This window comes from Corticium candelabrum, chromosome 19 (genome assembly GCF_963422355.1).
Source record: "Corticium candelabrum chromosome 19, ooCorCand1.1, whole genome shotgun sequence".
Taxonomy (NCBI): domain Eukaryota; kingdom Metazoa; phylum Porifera; class Homoscleromorpha; order Homosclerophorida; family Plakinidae; genus Corticium; species Corticium candelabrum.
Window position 1 is genome coordinate 52,877 of NC_085103.1, and position 14,268 is coordinate 67,144.

General features: G+C 44.6%; 1 protein-coding gene across 1 annotated transcript; it reads left to right on the forward strand.

Moving 5' to 3' along the window:
• The first annotated feature begins 298 nt into the window (after positions 1-298).
• Positions 299-11,390, forward strand: LOC134194496 (abl interactor 2-like). Its single transcript, XM_062663430.1, has 2 exons — positions 299-1,046; positions 11,002-11,390. The coding sequence occupies exons 1-2, from the start codon at positions 767-769 to the stop codon at positions 11,175-11,177; spliced, it is 456 nt and encodes a 151-aa protein (XP_062519414.1). The 5' UTR covers positions 299-766; the 3' UTR covers positions 11,178-11,390.
• Positions 11,391-14,268: the final 2,878 nt, after the last annotated feature.

Below are 14,268 nucleotides of genomic sequence, written 5' to 3' on the forward strand. Positions count from 1 at the left end.
AAAAATCTAGGATGAAGTTACAAAACTTGCTTTCAGCTTCATGTGTTGGGAAATGATATTATAGACGACCAGAAACACATTTAGCCTACAAAATCAAAATTTAGTGGGCGTGGGCAAGAGAGCATTATTGTATTATATACTTGGTAAAGCAGTTATTTCCAAACTCCACTTTTGTGTCTTAATTGTTTTTGTTTAGTCTTGCTGAAAGCATGTAAACGGATAATGCGAATTCAGTCTAGGATTGGAATCAGTATGTGAATACACATTGTTCCATCGCATGTTATATCTGGAGGTTTGAGCTTCAAAGCGCATTGGTAGAATCACAGAGTTGGTAAATCGCTGAATGAATGTGTGGTTAACTTAACTCAATGCAAAATATCTGAACATGTTCTCATCATAGAATTCGAGTGATAGCCAAGTTTTGGCAAACCTGAAGTTGTTATATCGTAGTTAGAAGATTTTCAGTGTAGCTAAGGAAGTTTTGTGCATGCTTATCTCAAGTAGTTCCTGACTATGCTCTTTTGCAGGTGCACCTTTTCCACCTCCTCTTGCTTCAGCTGTTGGTACTCCACCACCACCACCACCACCACCACCAACTGTTGCTGCTACTCCACCTACTGGTTCTGGCCCTGCTCCTCCACCGCCTCCTTTGGGAAGTGTTCCTCCTCCCCCACCACCTCCTTTTCCAGGAAGTAGTTCCAAACCTGTGGAGGTCAAACCTCAACCGAAGCCTAAGGTAGAACCTGACCCTGTGAATCCTGCTGTAATGGTTGCAGAGATTGCCCGTAAGAGACAACAGAGAATGGCAGCTCAGCAGCAAGGGCAAGAACCAGATGGAACAGCAGCTGTAAATAATGGAGTGGTTAAGGTAGCCCCTCCTGTCAGCACCAAGCCACCAAAAGCAAGGGAAAGAGAATCAATTCAAGTTGAGCCAGTGGAAGAAAGTAGAGAAGACAAACATCGAGAAGAGTTTTCAACAGTGGCAGACTCAGGCAGCAATGAATCAAGGGAACCATCATGGGCACCAAAGGAGTACATTCACAAAGGTAGGCTAAACTTCAGTTTTTGATATCTGTTGTACAAGTTTGACAATCTGTCAGGCATTTACAGTACTGCTGTTATTAGTAAGTCTCTTTGGTGCATTTAAGACTTTTACTTAGTTAAGCATGTTTTTCACCCATGTGTGTGTGTGGGTGTGGGTGTGGGTGTGGGTGTGGGTGTAGGTGGGTAGTGGGTGTAGGTGGGTAGTGGGTGTAGGTGGGTAGTGGGTGTAGGTGGGTGTGTGGGTGCAGGTGTGTGTGTGTGGGTGTAGGTGTGTGTGGGTGGGTGGGTGTAGGTGGGTGTGGGTGGGTGGGTGTAGGTGGGTACGTGTAGGTGGGTACGTGTAGGTGGGTACGTGTAGGTGGGTACGTGTAGGTGGGTGCGTGTAAGTGGTGTGGGTGGGTGTGTGGGTGGGTGAAGGTGTGTGTGTGTGTGTGTGTGTGTGTGTGTGTGTGTGTGGGTGGGTGAAGGTGTGTGTGGGTGTGTGGGTGTGTGTGTGTGTGGGTGGGAAGTGTGTGGGTGTGTGGGTGAGGGTGTGTGGGTGTAGGTGGGGTGTGGGTGTGGGTGTGTGTGTGGGTGGATGTAGGTGTGTGTGTGTGTGTGGGTGTGGGTGGGTGGGTGTGGGTGAAGGTGTGTGTGTGTGTGTGTGGGTGGGTGGGTGAGTGTGTGGGTGGGGGAGTGTGTGGGTGGGGGAGTGTGTGGGTGGGGGAGTGTGTGGGTGTAGGTGGGGTGTGGGTGTGGGTGGATGTAGGTGTGTGTGTGTGTGTGTGTGTGTGTGTGTGGGTGGGTGGATGTGTGGGGGTGTGGGTGGTGTGGGTGGGTGTAGGACTGGGTGTGTGTAGGACTGGGGGTGTAGGACTGGGTGTGTGTGGGTGTAGGACTGGGTGTGTGTGGGTGTAGGTGTGTGTTTGTGGGTGTGGGTGTGGGTGGGTGTGGGTGTGTGGGCGGGTGGGGCGGGTGGGTGTAGTGGGTGGGGCGGGTGGGTGTAGTGGGTGGGTGTAGTGGGTGGGTGTAGTGGGTGGGTGTAGTGGGTGGGTGTAGTGGGTGGGTGTAGTGGGTGGGTGTAGTGGGTGGGTGTAGTGGGTGGGTGGGTGTAGTGGGTGGGTGGGTGTAGTGGGTGGGTGGGTGTAGTGGGTGGGTGGGTGTAGTGGGTGGGTGGGTGTAGTGGGTGGGTGGGTGTAGTGGGTGGGTGGGTGTAGTGGGTGGGTGGGTGTAGTGGGTGGGTGGGTGTAGTGGGTGTAGTGGGTGGGTGTAGTGGGTGTGTGGGTGGGTGTGTGGGTGGGTGTAGTGGGTGGGTGTAGTGGGTGTGTGGGTGGGTGTAGTGGGTGTGTGGGTGGGTGTAGTGGGTGTGTGGGTGGGTGTAGTGGGTGTGTGTATTGGGTGTGTGGGTGGGTGTAGTGGGTGTGTGGGTGGGTGTAGTGGGTGGGTGTAGTGGGTGTAGTGGGTGTGTGTATTGGGTGTGTGTATTGGGTGTGTGTGTATTGGGTGTGTGTGTATTGGGTGTGTGTGTGTGTGTCAGTGGGTGGGTGGGTGTGTGTGTCAGTGGGTGGGTGTGTGTGTCAGTGGGTGTGTATGTCACAGAACTCTCCAAAAGTGTACCCCATGGGACCTTGTATTTCGGGTAGGTTTCTGCCCCTGGGGAGGGAATACATGCTAACTTCAGCCTTGGCAAAGTGAAGATGGTGTGAGGTTAGGATGCGCTAGCCTAGCAAGCTGGTCATCTGAGTGACTGTGTATATGCTACTACTCACAGAACAGAGCGCATTCCCCTGCGTGTGGCAGAAACAGGGGTGATGTTGGGAAAAGAGCCAGTGACACCAGGAATAGTACTGGACTCCGAAGATCTAGAGGCAATTTGGGGATCAAGGGGTTGTCATGCAACCTTCAACTGATCATGTCAACTCAACAACTAGTCGGAAGTCAGTGCATGCTACAATAATGTCAACTAATGGTCAACCAGTACAATGTTCAGTAGCTGTTTGTCAAAGTGAGTTATCATCAGCCAACTCTATGAGAAACCATCTGAGACGATTTCACAGGTCTCTAAATATTGTCATGAAAATCTGCATGCCAACTTCTGAGCAGCATTCAGTAAATGTAGTTCATGTCTCTCGATTTGTCATAAAAAGAAGAATGTCACAAAAACAAGTTCTGGAAGAGAAACCAAGTTTAAGGATTGGTCTATGGAATGTTAGGACGTTACAAGCGACCCAATCTTGCCCAAGAATTAGCAGTAGCTCAAATTCCTTTATGGGCTACAGTATTACTGAAACTCACTTGCCTGGTTGTGGCTGTATGGAGTTGGACGATCAGTCAGGTTGCAATCTGTATTTTTCTGGAATGGCTGACGTTGCTGCAAGAGGTGTTGGTTTGATTATGCAACTTGATGCTGCGAAATCATTGATGTGTTTTGACCCAATCTCAGATAGGGTTATGTGGGTGGATGTTATGATAGATAGAGGTGTATTAAAGGGGAAGTCCAACAAGAATGAACTTAAGACCACAAGAAGAAAATTAGTATGACAGGAAATTTGGCTCAGAAATCCTAGCCTCGAACTTCCAGACCAGAGAGCGCACGAAGTGTGTGAACTCTAGTCTGGACCAAATCAATACTAAAATGGTTTCGGAAGTATTTATCAGAAAGAAATGCTAAATGGTAGTCTAACAGCGTAGGATCGTTTACCTAGTTCAATAATGAGATGGAAAGATACTGTGCTTTTACATTAAGCGGGGTTTACATTAAAAATGTAAGGAGTTGTTACCTGCTCCTTACCTGGTTTGTGTTTTCTTACGTCCTTACGTGTCTGTTCACATTAAAACACCAAAACGCAGAGACGTAAGGACACGTAATGAGACGCAAGTAAATAGACTCTTTCTATTCTTGCGTCTTGCGCCTCGCATTTTTTATATCAACCTGACTTGTGGGGTGATGAAAGTCCTGTATTTCTAATGGAAGAACGTCTAATTGAGAGCGTTCGTTTGTATCATTGTATTTTTACATCGCGGAGACGCATTTCCTCTTTTAAATTGTGATAGGCTCCTTGCTGGAGCCTTTTGGTAGGAACTGGAGCGACCCATTCTCTCTTCCTTTTCCTCTGTTGTCATTTAAGACGCAACGCAAGCGCCAAATGCAATCAGCAAAACAGCTTTTTTAAAAATTTGTAGCGTGCATTAAATTATGTTGTTGAAAGTCACAAAGCCTAGCGCATTAACCAGAAGACGCAAGATGCAAACGCGTCTAATGTAAACGCAGTTTTAATTTGAACAGAAAAAAGGTGCAAGGAGACACAAGACGCAAAGACGCAAGGCTTTTGCGTCTTTAATGTAAACCCGGCTTTACACAAACATATCATTTGTAAATGCCATGAGATCTCACCAACGAAGAAGAGTCATCTGCCGTGTTTGGGGTGGTATCTTAGTGGACGGCATGAAACAACACCTTTTTTGATTCTGTGGCAGAACGCTAGCTACTGTCTATTTCTCTTAAGTGTGAACTTGGAAATGAGTAATGAAGTAGAGGTCACATGGGTGTGCTCATTAGAGCACTAAGAGCTGCTCCAGTTGGACCATGTTACACCAATTATCTTAAATGGTTCCAGTTGCTGATTTGTTGGTCTTACAAGATAATGGTATAATAACCATTGCTCCATCCATTTATCTTTGATATGCTAAAGTATTATCCTTCCATTGAAGGGCTTTGGATAATTTGATAAACAGAAATGCCAGACCTTAGCGGTTTCTAACAACACCGAGATCATCGCAGAAGTCCGAAAAGCAGCGAAGATATTGAAGATTTTCACAGTTCACACTTATGGGGAACAGACAGTAGTCTAACCGCTTGACTAGCAAGACTACCGCTCGACAAGCTGTCAGAGATGATAGTACGTTGCTGTGCAGCTGCTGTCACCACAAGCTTGAAGAGATCGAAGAATTGAAGCTGAAACTAAGACTCGTGTGTGCACCAGAATTTTTATTCATGACTCTGGCATGCACTCAGCACCTCTGGCGTGCACTTGGTGCCCAGGAGGATTTCACATGCACGTAATTAGCATTGGTGCACTTAGCATAACCAATTACTGCTAAACCAATCAGAATTTACGAGCGACATTCTGGTTCTAAAATGCTGATTGGCTTAGAAGGCTATTTCTGAAATCATTTTAGTACAGTTCTGGTCCAGACTAGAGTTCTCGTGCTCCGCGCACTCTCTCGTCTTGAAGTTCGAGGCTACAGAAATCCTTGCCTGCGTGCATTTAATTTTTATTTTATTTTTACAATTATTATTATTATTAATATAAATATTATGTAACATATGGACTACCAGTGAACAAATTTTAACTTTTCTAGAAGCTCAATCATGAAATTGACAGAACAGCCTTGCCAATAAGCTCTTGAATGTCAGCAATTGTTGTGTCCAAAGGGCACCGCTGGCCTGTTTCTTTCAATCGTGGAGAGTGAGCTCCAGCATTCACTATGGCTGACATTTGTTGACTAAGTAGTTCTTCTTCCAAGCAAACGTTGTCCGCACCACTAATAGGCAAATGAGAAGTGGTATCTTCATCATAAGGAACACCAACAAATAGACTTTGTAGAGTTCACGTAGACTCGTTTTCAGTAGGTGTTTTAGCACTTGCTTTTTTCCCACTAGCGAGGAGAAGGACTTGCAACATATTATGTCATGTGACCATTTATTTCATTAGTTTAATAATTATTAGAAACCGATCCTGTAAATTGTTGCCACGTTCACTGATAATATGGTGTCAAGTAATTAGTCTCAAGAGAGTGTATGTTGCCAACGAACACCAAAAACACAAAAGCTTTGTGCTCTTTGTAGGGAATGTTCAGAAATTAGGGTTACAAAGTAGATCGTTTTTGTTGCGGTGAGCGAAAACCTCGCTTCATGAATATTGTAGCTTACTATCTAGCAGTAGCGAATGCACCTCATACGCGCTCCTGTCGTTTATTGGCTACCATTCACTTAGTACTGAACAGCTAGAGACATCTCTGTCAATTCTGGCTGGAGAAGACGTCATTGTCAGGATGCCCACAGCACACAACACTAATCAGCTTGCACCTTGGGTGACGACAACAATTGCTAATAACCGTCTTAATTGTGAAGTTAATTAAATAATATGTTACCAGTCCTTCTCCTCGCTAGTGGAACAAAAAGCATGTGCTAAAACTCGTGGAGCGTGCGTGAGGAGAAAGTTCACGCAGAGCAGCATTGCACTAACCGACTAGGGACAATGATCTTAAACCGCACGCTTACACTAACTGACAGAAGCACTAAGCACTAAACAATGCATGCCTCGGCAGCAATACATCATTGTCCGCGTAGTCTTTGGTAGACTCGTTCTGTTAGTACCTGGATGCTGTCCGGATGCTGGATAATTTATGTATATGCGTACACGTGTACGAGAGATTTTTTTAGTTTAGCGAGACCTATTAGAACAATCGTGATTTGCTAACCCCTTTGACTGCGTTACATAAGTAGATATGGCAGAAATAATACGTTCTTTCATTACAGTAGTTACTACAAGCACATGCACAGTCAGAATAGAAATAAAAATGGTATTGGTCACACACCTGTCAAACAACTACAGTAGTTTTCTTCTTGTGGCCTAACTTGTACGAGTAGATCTTACGAAGACAAATCGATCATTGTAAGTTACTCCGACTCCGTTATCACTGCTTTCGTAAACGAGAACCAGCTATGTTTCTGTGATGTGCTCTCTCTCTGCTTCCTGGTTGATTATGCTCTGCAAAATGTGAGCGAATCATCAATGCGTTTACAATGACTGCTACGGATATATCAAGAATGCCGAATGTGTATGTGAAGATATTCAGAAGATCTGCCTTCTTGCTCTCAGTGGTTTCTCTCTAAAGTAAAATGGCCATGGTGTCGGTAGAACTGTTTTTCCATCAGACTTTTTTCAAGCAGGATTCATTACTACGGCTTCTTTGTTGTACTAATATCCGAAGAGAAGTACTGTCTGGCGTGTGCAAACAGAAAATGTTTGTATTTTACATCCGGGATTGTAATCTTTTACCCAATCAGCGGCAAGAGAAAGAGGAACATCCTCTGTAGCAAACGCTAGACGGCTCACTGAATGTTTCTCTCTCATTTGTTATTGAAAGAGAAATGTGTTGGTAGTTACGAACACTCTCTTTCAGCACAAACACATCCATACTGTCACCTGGTATCCTCCCAGTGACCGGTCAGTTGCATCCATGTGTGAAAGATTTCATTTGGTCAAACATTGTACGAGGTCTATGGTTTATGACTGCAGAGTAAAACGAGGTCTAGATTTTGAAGTGATCACAAGTTAGTCGTCAGCAAGCTAGTATTGAAACTGCAAAAGGCAAATGTGACGAATCAAGCAAATATTGTAAGGAGAGACGTCCGGGGAGACCCAAAATCCTTAAGTGAATACAGGGCTAGTATAGTTGCTGAAATTTTTTACGGAGATCTAGTGACACTGTTGAAGACAGATGGTCGGAATTTCGCAAAGCAGTTACGGATTCAGCAAGAGAACATCTTGTAGCACCAAGAAGGGCAAAGAACAATTGGATTTCTGGGCAAACTTTGGATTTCATTGATAAGAAGCGATGAATGCGTTCTCAGGATAAACAAGAATCAAGTACTAAATATACTGAATTGCAAATAATGGTAAAATACTGTAAGAAAGGACAAACAGGAGTCACTAAATCGGGAAATGAGAAATTTAGAATGTGATTGTAAACAACACAAGCATGGCGAGTTCTTTAGGAAGTTTGATAAGGTGTTCGTGCAGCCCCCTGATGTAATCTTAGATGAACACAGTCACAAATTGTGGCAACTGAAGATCAATTACCTCATTGTAAACCCACTTTGTGTCAGTGTTGAATGTGACACACCCGGTGACCTTGGACACTAGTGTTTCTCCTTGTTCAGTTCATGGCACTCCACTCAATGATGAAGAAATTATAGAGGCCATTAGAAAGTTGAAGAATGGTAAGGCAGCTGGTCAGGAGAGATTAGCGGCAGAGTTTCTCAAAGCTGGGCCACCTGAATTAACTTGTTGACTGGCTAATTGAGATTATTCAATTGATCTGGAAGACTGGTTCTTCAAGAATGAAAAGATTGGTTCTGATTTTATTATTGAAAGTACCGGTTCTGGCGCACTTCTGTAAATTCCCTGCGTTACAGATGCTTCTACTCTATCTATTTACTCTTCCACTCACTGTCTCCCATCTGTGAGCCTAAGGTATTTATTACTTTTGTTTGTCTTCTGTTTTATTCTTAACCACCCTTGGATAAGAGCTTTGATAAAACCCCATTGTTTCTCGTAGTTTAGTTTAGAGTTTTTTCGCGGATGGGTGCACATTGTTGGGATTGTTGGGTTTGATCTGGATGCCCAATTCGCGTGAATATCTCAGATAGAACATAATCCAATTTAATGAGTTCTTTTGTAGCGACTATACCATATTCTCTCTATTTGTCGGATTCTCATCGTGACCGTCCTCTTCTGATCTTCAGGGAGATCGAAGCGTTCTAATTGTTTGTTGATGTGGTATTTGATGTTGTATTTGGAGTTTTTGACATGGTGAGTATTAGACCCCGCTTTCAGACATCTATGTTGTAGAAGCAACCTCATCCCACGCATTTTGGAAGAGGATGGAGGGCGCAATACCAACACTCATCGTTGTATTGGATGGGCAATGAGGACCACAGATAACTTCTAGGTTTGCGGCAAGTGCCGATGCTGTACCAAGCATCTGCTTTGCACGTACACAACATCTTCTATCTATAGGTTTCATTTCTTTCATAAAGCGCAACATTTTTATGTAACCGTTTATATAGGTATGGAGGAGCTCAAATATCTGTTGTCCTTGTACGACCAAGGGCATATTATCGCGGTGGCACTTGACAGTGCATTGCGCGTTCTGAATCCACCCACTAAGGAGCTCATATACCTCTTACAACTGTATGCCCAGAAGCATATCAGTGGCACGGCACTCGACTATGTATTGTTGCGTTCTGGCATGGGAGATGCTGCAATACCTCTTACAACTACGTGAGCATGATAGACTCGGTGATGAAGCGCTCGACTCCTCATTGCGTGATCTGAGACCTCCTATGAATGTGGAGGAAACGTCACCCAAGCAGGAAAAGGAGATCAAAGAGGAGCCCTACGACGAATTGGTGTATGCCAGGAATGACATCTCCTGAACCGACATCTGACGAACCACATCATAGTATAAAAATAGCCCTTCTAGAGTGATGGTAGTGTTTCATTATCGCTTTGCCTTTGCTTGTCTTGATGTGTATCAGGTGCATGCGCCCTCAACAAGGGAAGATACTAGATAGACAATTGTAATCCATACCTTATACTCACGGACGGACAGTGGGTAGAAGATTGAAATAGATAGGGTAGAAGCATGTGTAACTCAGGGGATTTACTAACACAGGTTCAAGAAATACTAGCACAGGTACAAAAATGGGCACAAGAAAGTAGTGCAGACTGGAACTGCGCCAGAACCGATACTCTATATGCTACTAAGAATGACCGTCTGGTATTGTGGGATATCATTACTCAGTATTTTTGGGAAAGTCCTTGCCAATGTTTGATAGGTCGGCTAAGACCAGTCATAAAGCCTTCTCTTTTGGAAGAGCAATGCAGTTTTTGACCTCAAAGGGCAGCTATTAATTAGATTTGGGTACTACGACAAGTGATTGAGAAGGCTGTAGAGCACAGATAAAACTTACGTGTTTGTTTTATTGACCTCTCAAAAGTATTTGACTCTGTACCAAGACACACTCTCACTAACTTTTTCAAATATTCTGGTATAGAAGATGAAGTGGTTAGATTGATTGTTGACTTACGTGATGGTACAGGTACGAAATAGGGGGATCTCATCAAGGTTTGAAGTAACCACTGGTGTTCGTCAAGGGGGTGCTGTCTTCAATCTTGTTCAATTTGTTCATGGACAGAATTATGTGTGAGACTCTGGTGGTGGCATTGAGATTGCTTACAGAACAAATGGTGGCCTATATAGTCATGAACTATCGAGTAAAACCTGAAGGACATCTCCCACATATGCTGATGATTTGGCTCCAATAGGTACGTCAAATAGTGAGTTACAACAGATGGTGAATGCTTTCCGTGATGCTTGTATGAAATGGTGTATCAGGATTAACATTGAAAAAACTCAAATCGTGAGCATTGGTGCCGAAGAAGCAAATATCTTGATAGCTGGTTGTGTTCTGGAGAATGTTTCTGAATTTTGCTATCTGGGCAACATTGTGACTAAGTCTGAGGATTATCACACAGAAACTGTTAAATGTATTCAGAAAGCTAGCAGGACATTTTTTCTTGGAAATGTAGACTTTACAAACCCTGGATTTAGCAAGAACACAAACTGCGAGTCTTTAGATCAGTAGTGATGTCAGTTTTATTATATGGTTGTGAGACTTGGGCAATCACTCAAGTAGATATTCGAAGACTGACCACTTTTCATATGTGCTGTATTAGATCTATCTTGCTTGTAACAAGACTGAACAAGATAAGAAATACCATCCAGTTGAAATCTGCCAAGGAAGAACCAATTGAACGTCAAATTCAACATCAAAGATTACAGTGGCTTGGTCACTTATAGAACGAATGAATGTCTCTTGTCCACTAAAGTTGTTGCTGAGAAGCAAGTTACATAATGTGAAACATCCTCAGCATGGTCCAAAGAACAGGTGGGTTGATACCATACAACGAGACCTGATATTGTTGAACATTGACCTGTCACAAGCCGCCCATAGTGGGTATTGGTGGAATTTCAGGTTCCAGGTGTGTGTGTGTGTGTGTGTGTGTGTGTGTGTGTGTGTGTGTGTGTGTGTGTGTGTGTGTGTGTGTGTGGCAAATTGTACATGCATGACATTCCAAACGATTAATATGACACTGTCAATGAACTTTGTTGTGTGCTGTGCAGTTGAGACTATCTACCCTTACACAAAGGATCGTGATGATGAGTTATCTTTTCAAGAAGGAACAATTATTTATGTTATTCGTTTGAATGATGATGGCTGGTGGGAGGGAGTGATGGAGGGAGGTGTGACCGGTCTCTTTCCAGGTAACTATGCAGAAATACTAGGCAGTTCAGTCTAATATCAAGCTCAGATATGAACTTGAAGCAATAGATCTTGATCGACTGACTCAGTATTGTATAGTAGACGTCACATCAACTTGGTAATGAATGGTTAGATGCAATAGAAACTTGATTGTGTTTACGTTTTCATCTGTACTTTAAGTCTTTAATTTTCTTTTAAACACATTTCAAAACTGTTTACTAATGATTTTGTGGAAACAGTTTACTAATGATCATTTGTCTAAAGTGGGTGTAAGCAGTTGGAACGCGCATTAGTCCATTGCAGTGGCATAGTCTAACTGTACTTCTACTGGACACAACAGAAAATATACTGTAACTGTACTAATGGAATCTGAAGGCTGAGAAGTTGTGCTGGTTCTGCAGGTGTACCAGCAGCCTCAGGGAGCGCTTTCACACACAGGGTTAACTCAGGTTAGGATAACTTGGGTAGAGTTACGATAACCCTACTCCAACCAACTTGCGTTCACACATAGAACACAGGTAATTAGATGCAGAAGATCTATAGTAGAGGGAATACATCGATAGCTTGGAGTTTGTGCTTGAGAATAGGAAAGCAGTAATGGGGATAGCAGAACAAGTAGGAGAAGCCATTTGTTCGTTGGCGTGATCGTCTCTAGGGCGTGTTTTGCATAGATTAGAGCGTGTCTTTGCTTAGCTCCACTTTAACCTGGTTTAACCTTACTCGGAGCCAGGGTTAGCTTATCCCTTGTTTAACCCCAGTCCAACTCAAAGTTAACCCAAGTCAATCCAAGTTAATCCTGTGTGTGAAAGCGCTTGGTGTCACAGACTGTGACAGCCACAGTTTGCATCTCAAAACCAGACCTTCTAGATGTGCTTGACCAGTATACAGAAGTCAATTGTTTTTCAATTTGACAGATTGACAAGTTACCATATCTATACTGTGCATGATAATCAGTTAAGGGCGTGCCAGATCTAGAGCTTTCTACAGTCTTGGCGCTGCTCTGGCACTGCAAAATTTGCTTTGATGCTACATGCAGCAGCATTGTGCCAGATGATCTCTGTGCCAGATCCCATTCCAGTATAGTCCAAGGTCTCCTTTTAACTTAATTTCCTAAATTTTAATATCAAATTCTTCTCACAAAGATTCTCTAAACCACTTGGTAAACCGATTTAGGCACTAGTGGAAACATGCCCTCAGGCGTTCAATTATCCGATTCAGGCGTTCAATTATTCGATTCAGGCGTTCAATTATCCGATTCAGGCGTTCAATTATCCGATTCAGGCGTTCAATTATCCGATTCAGGCGTTCAATTATCCGTTGCGCATGCATAGTCTGCGGTTGAGCAGCTGCTGAAATACTATCATTCATCGCTAGACAGTCAGACCTCGTTATTCCGACACTCGATAATCCGACACCCGTACTTTCTGACACAGATGTACGTGAAACCAATTTACATGGATCACTTTGTATTGGATTTGGTCTCATTTGTCCAACACTCGGATTCCGACTGTGACAAAAAAATATCGCTAGCTATTTTGACATACGCATGCGCAATGTCATATTTGCATTGCACGTGTCGCACGCATGGTTGCCAAGCGAAGACGCAAGGATCTCTCTGGAGAGCAGAAGCGCCAAATCTGTATTTACAAGCAAGAAAATCCGAAGTCTATCCAATCAGATGTCAGCCAGTGACTTCGTCAGTGTTGACTCATGCTGAAACAGGCCATTCTGACTGATGAGGAAATTGTGGAATTGGTTACTGCTACAGATATGGACGAGAGATGAACATGAAGATGATGACAATGATCCACCACCTGCTGTCACCTTGTCTGAGACACTTGTTGCAGTTCACACACTAACTTAATTAACAACCTCTAGGGAACAAGATTTCCTATCTTTCAAGGATGAGACTCGTCCTGTCCTATCTTTGCATATTGAATTCTTACCTCCGTCAGTTTTCCAGTGATGTTCATCTTGCCGACTTGATGCGACCACTTACCTGAGCCAGCCTGCATAATGAAGGCGTGGCCGTGGAGAGTGGGCGGAGCCCGGCCTAGCCCATAATGGTTCAGGAAAACCGACGTCCGCCGCGGATCCGGGACTTCAGACCGGACTCCGGCCCAACTCACCTTTCACGTGGATAACCACGGAGATTTAATAGAATGAAGAATAGGGGAAAAAACCTCCCAAGCACAAACTGATCAGACATTGGGATGGGAGGGTGGGAAACGAAACACGCGCTCTGGCACGCTTGCTGCGCTGTGGCGTGCCGGATAGTCGCTGGCGATGCGCATGCTTCGTTCAACGCAGGTCCCTCGTGGAGCCCGCCGTGCGCGTGCGCTCAGCAGCGCATCTCCAGACGAATTCAACTACGTTTAACTGGTTAATTAAACTCCATTTGAATTCTTACCTCCGTCAGTTTTCCAGTGATGTTCATCTTGCCGACTTGATGCGACCACTTACCTGAGCCAGCCTGCATAATGAAGGCGTGGCCGTGGAGAGTGGGCGGAGCCTGGCCTAGCCCATAATGGTCCAGGAGAGCAGACGTTCGGCGCGGATCCGGGACTTCAGACCGTACTCCGGCCCACAAGGAAGTCGACCACGCCCAACGGCGAGGTCGCCCCGCACCCAAGCCGGACCCACTTCTCCAGGACCTACCTCTCCAGGACTCATTCAGCTACGTACCGCCGCTTAGCTGTCAGGGAGTGAGTGCCTTGTCACTGTCTAGTGAGCATGTGTCTATAATACACGCCAGTACGAAAGCAACCATGCACGCAAGTACACTATACAACTAGTCGCCGGGTAGAAAGCACGCATGCTACCGCCATGTCTTCGGCAAACTTGTCATCGCTCCGTCTCTGGCGAGAAGCTACTAACGACTGAGAGTATGCCGCTAGAATCTTGGCGACAAGATTTTACGTTGCGCTTGCAAACCTTGCTTCTCCACCTCGTCAGTGTCTGGATCGTGGAGTCAGTTCTGCAGGTGACTGCGGCTCCAATCCTGAAGCTGTGCCTCGAGTAACCGGACACTAAACCCCGGCTTCTAGTGCCGCCCGCACATTTTTGACAAGTCGTTGCATAGACAGAGGCCTTCCATCAGAGCACAGAAAACAACGGGTCTGCCTCTC

Bases quoted from the DNA above. Each gene is read 5' to 3' on its own strand.
- LOC134194496 (XM_062663430.1), top strand. From the start codon at position 767: ATGGTTGCAGAGATTGCCCGTAAGAGACAACAGAGAATGGCAGCTCAG. The intron at 1,047-11,001 runs GTAGGCTAAACT...TGTGCTGTGCAG, and splicing joins AAAGGAGTACATTCACAAAG to TTGAGACTATCTACCCTTAC.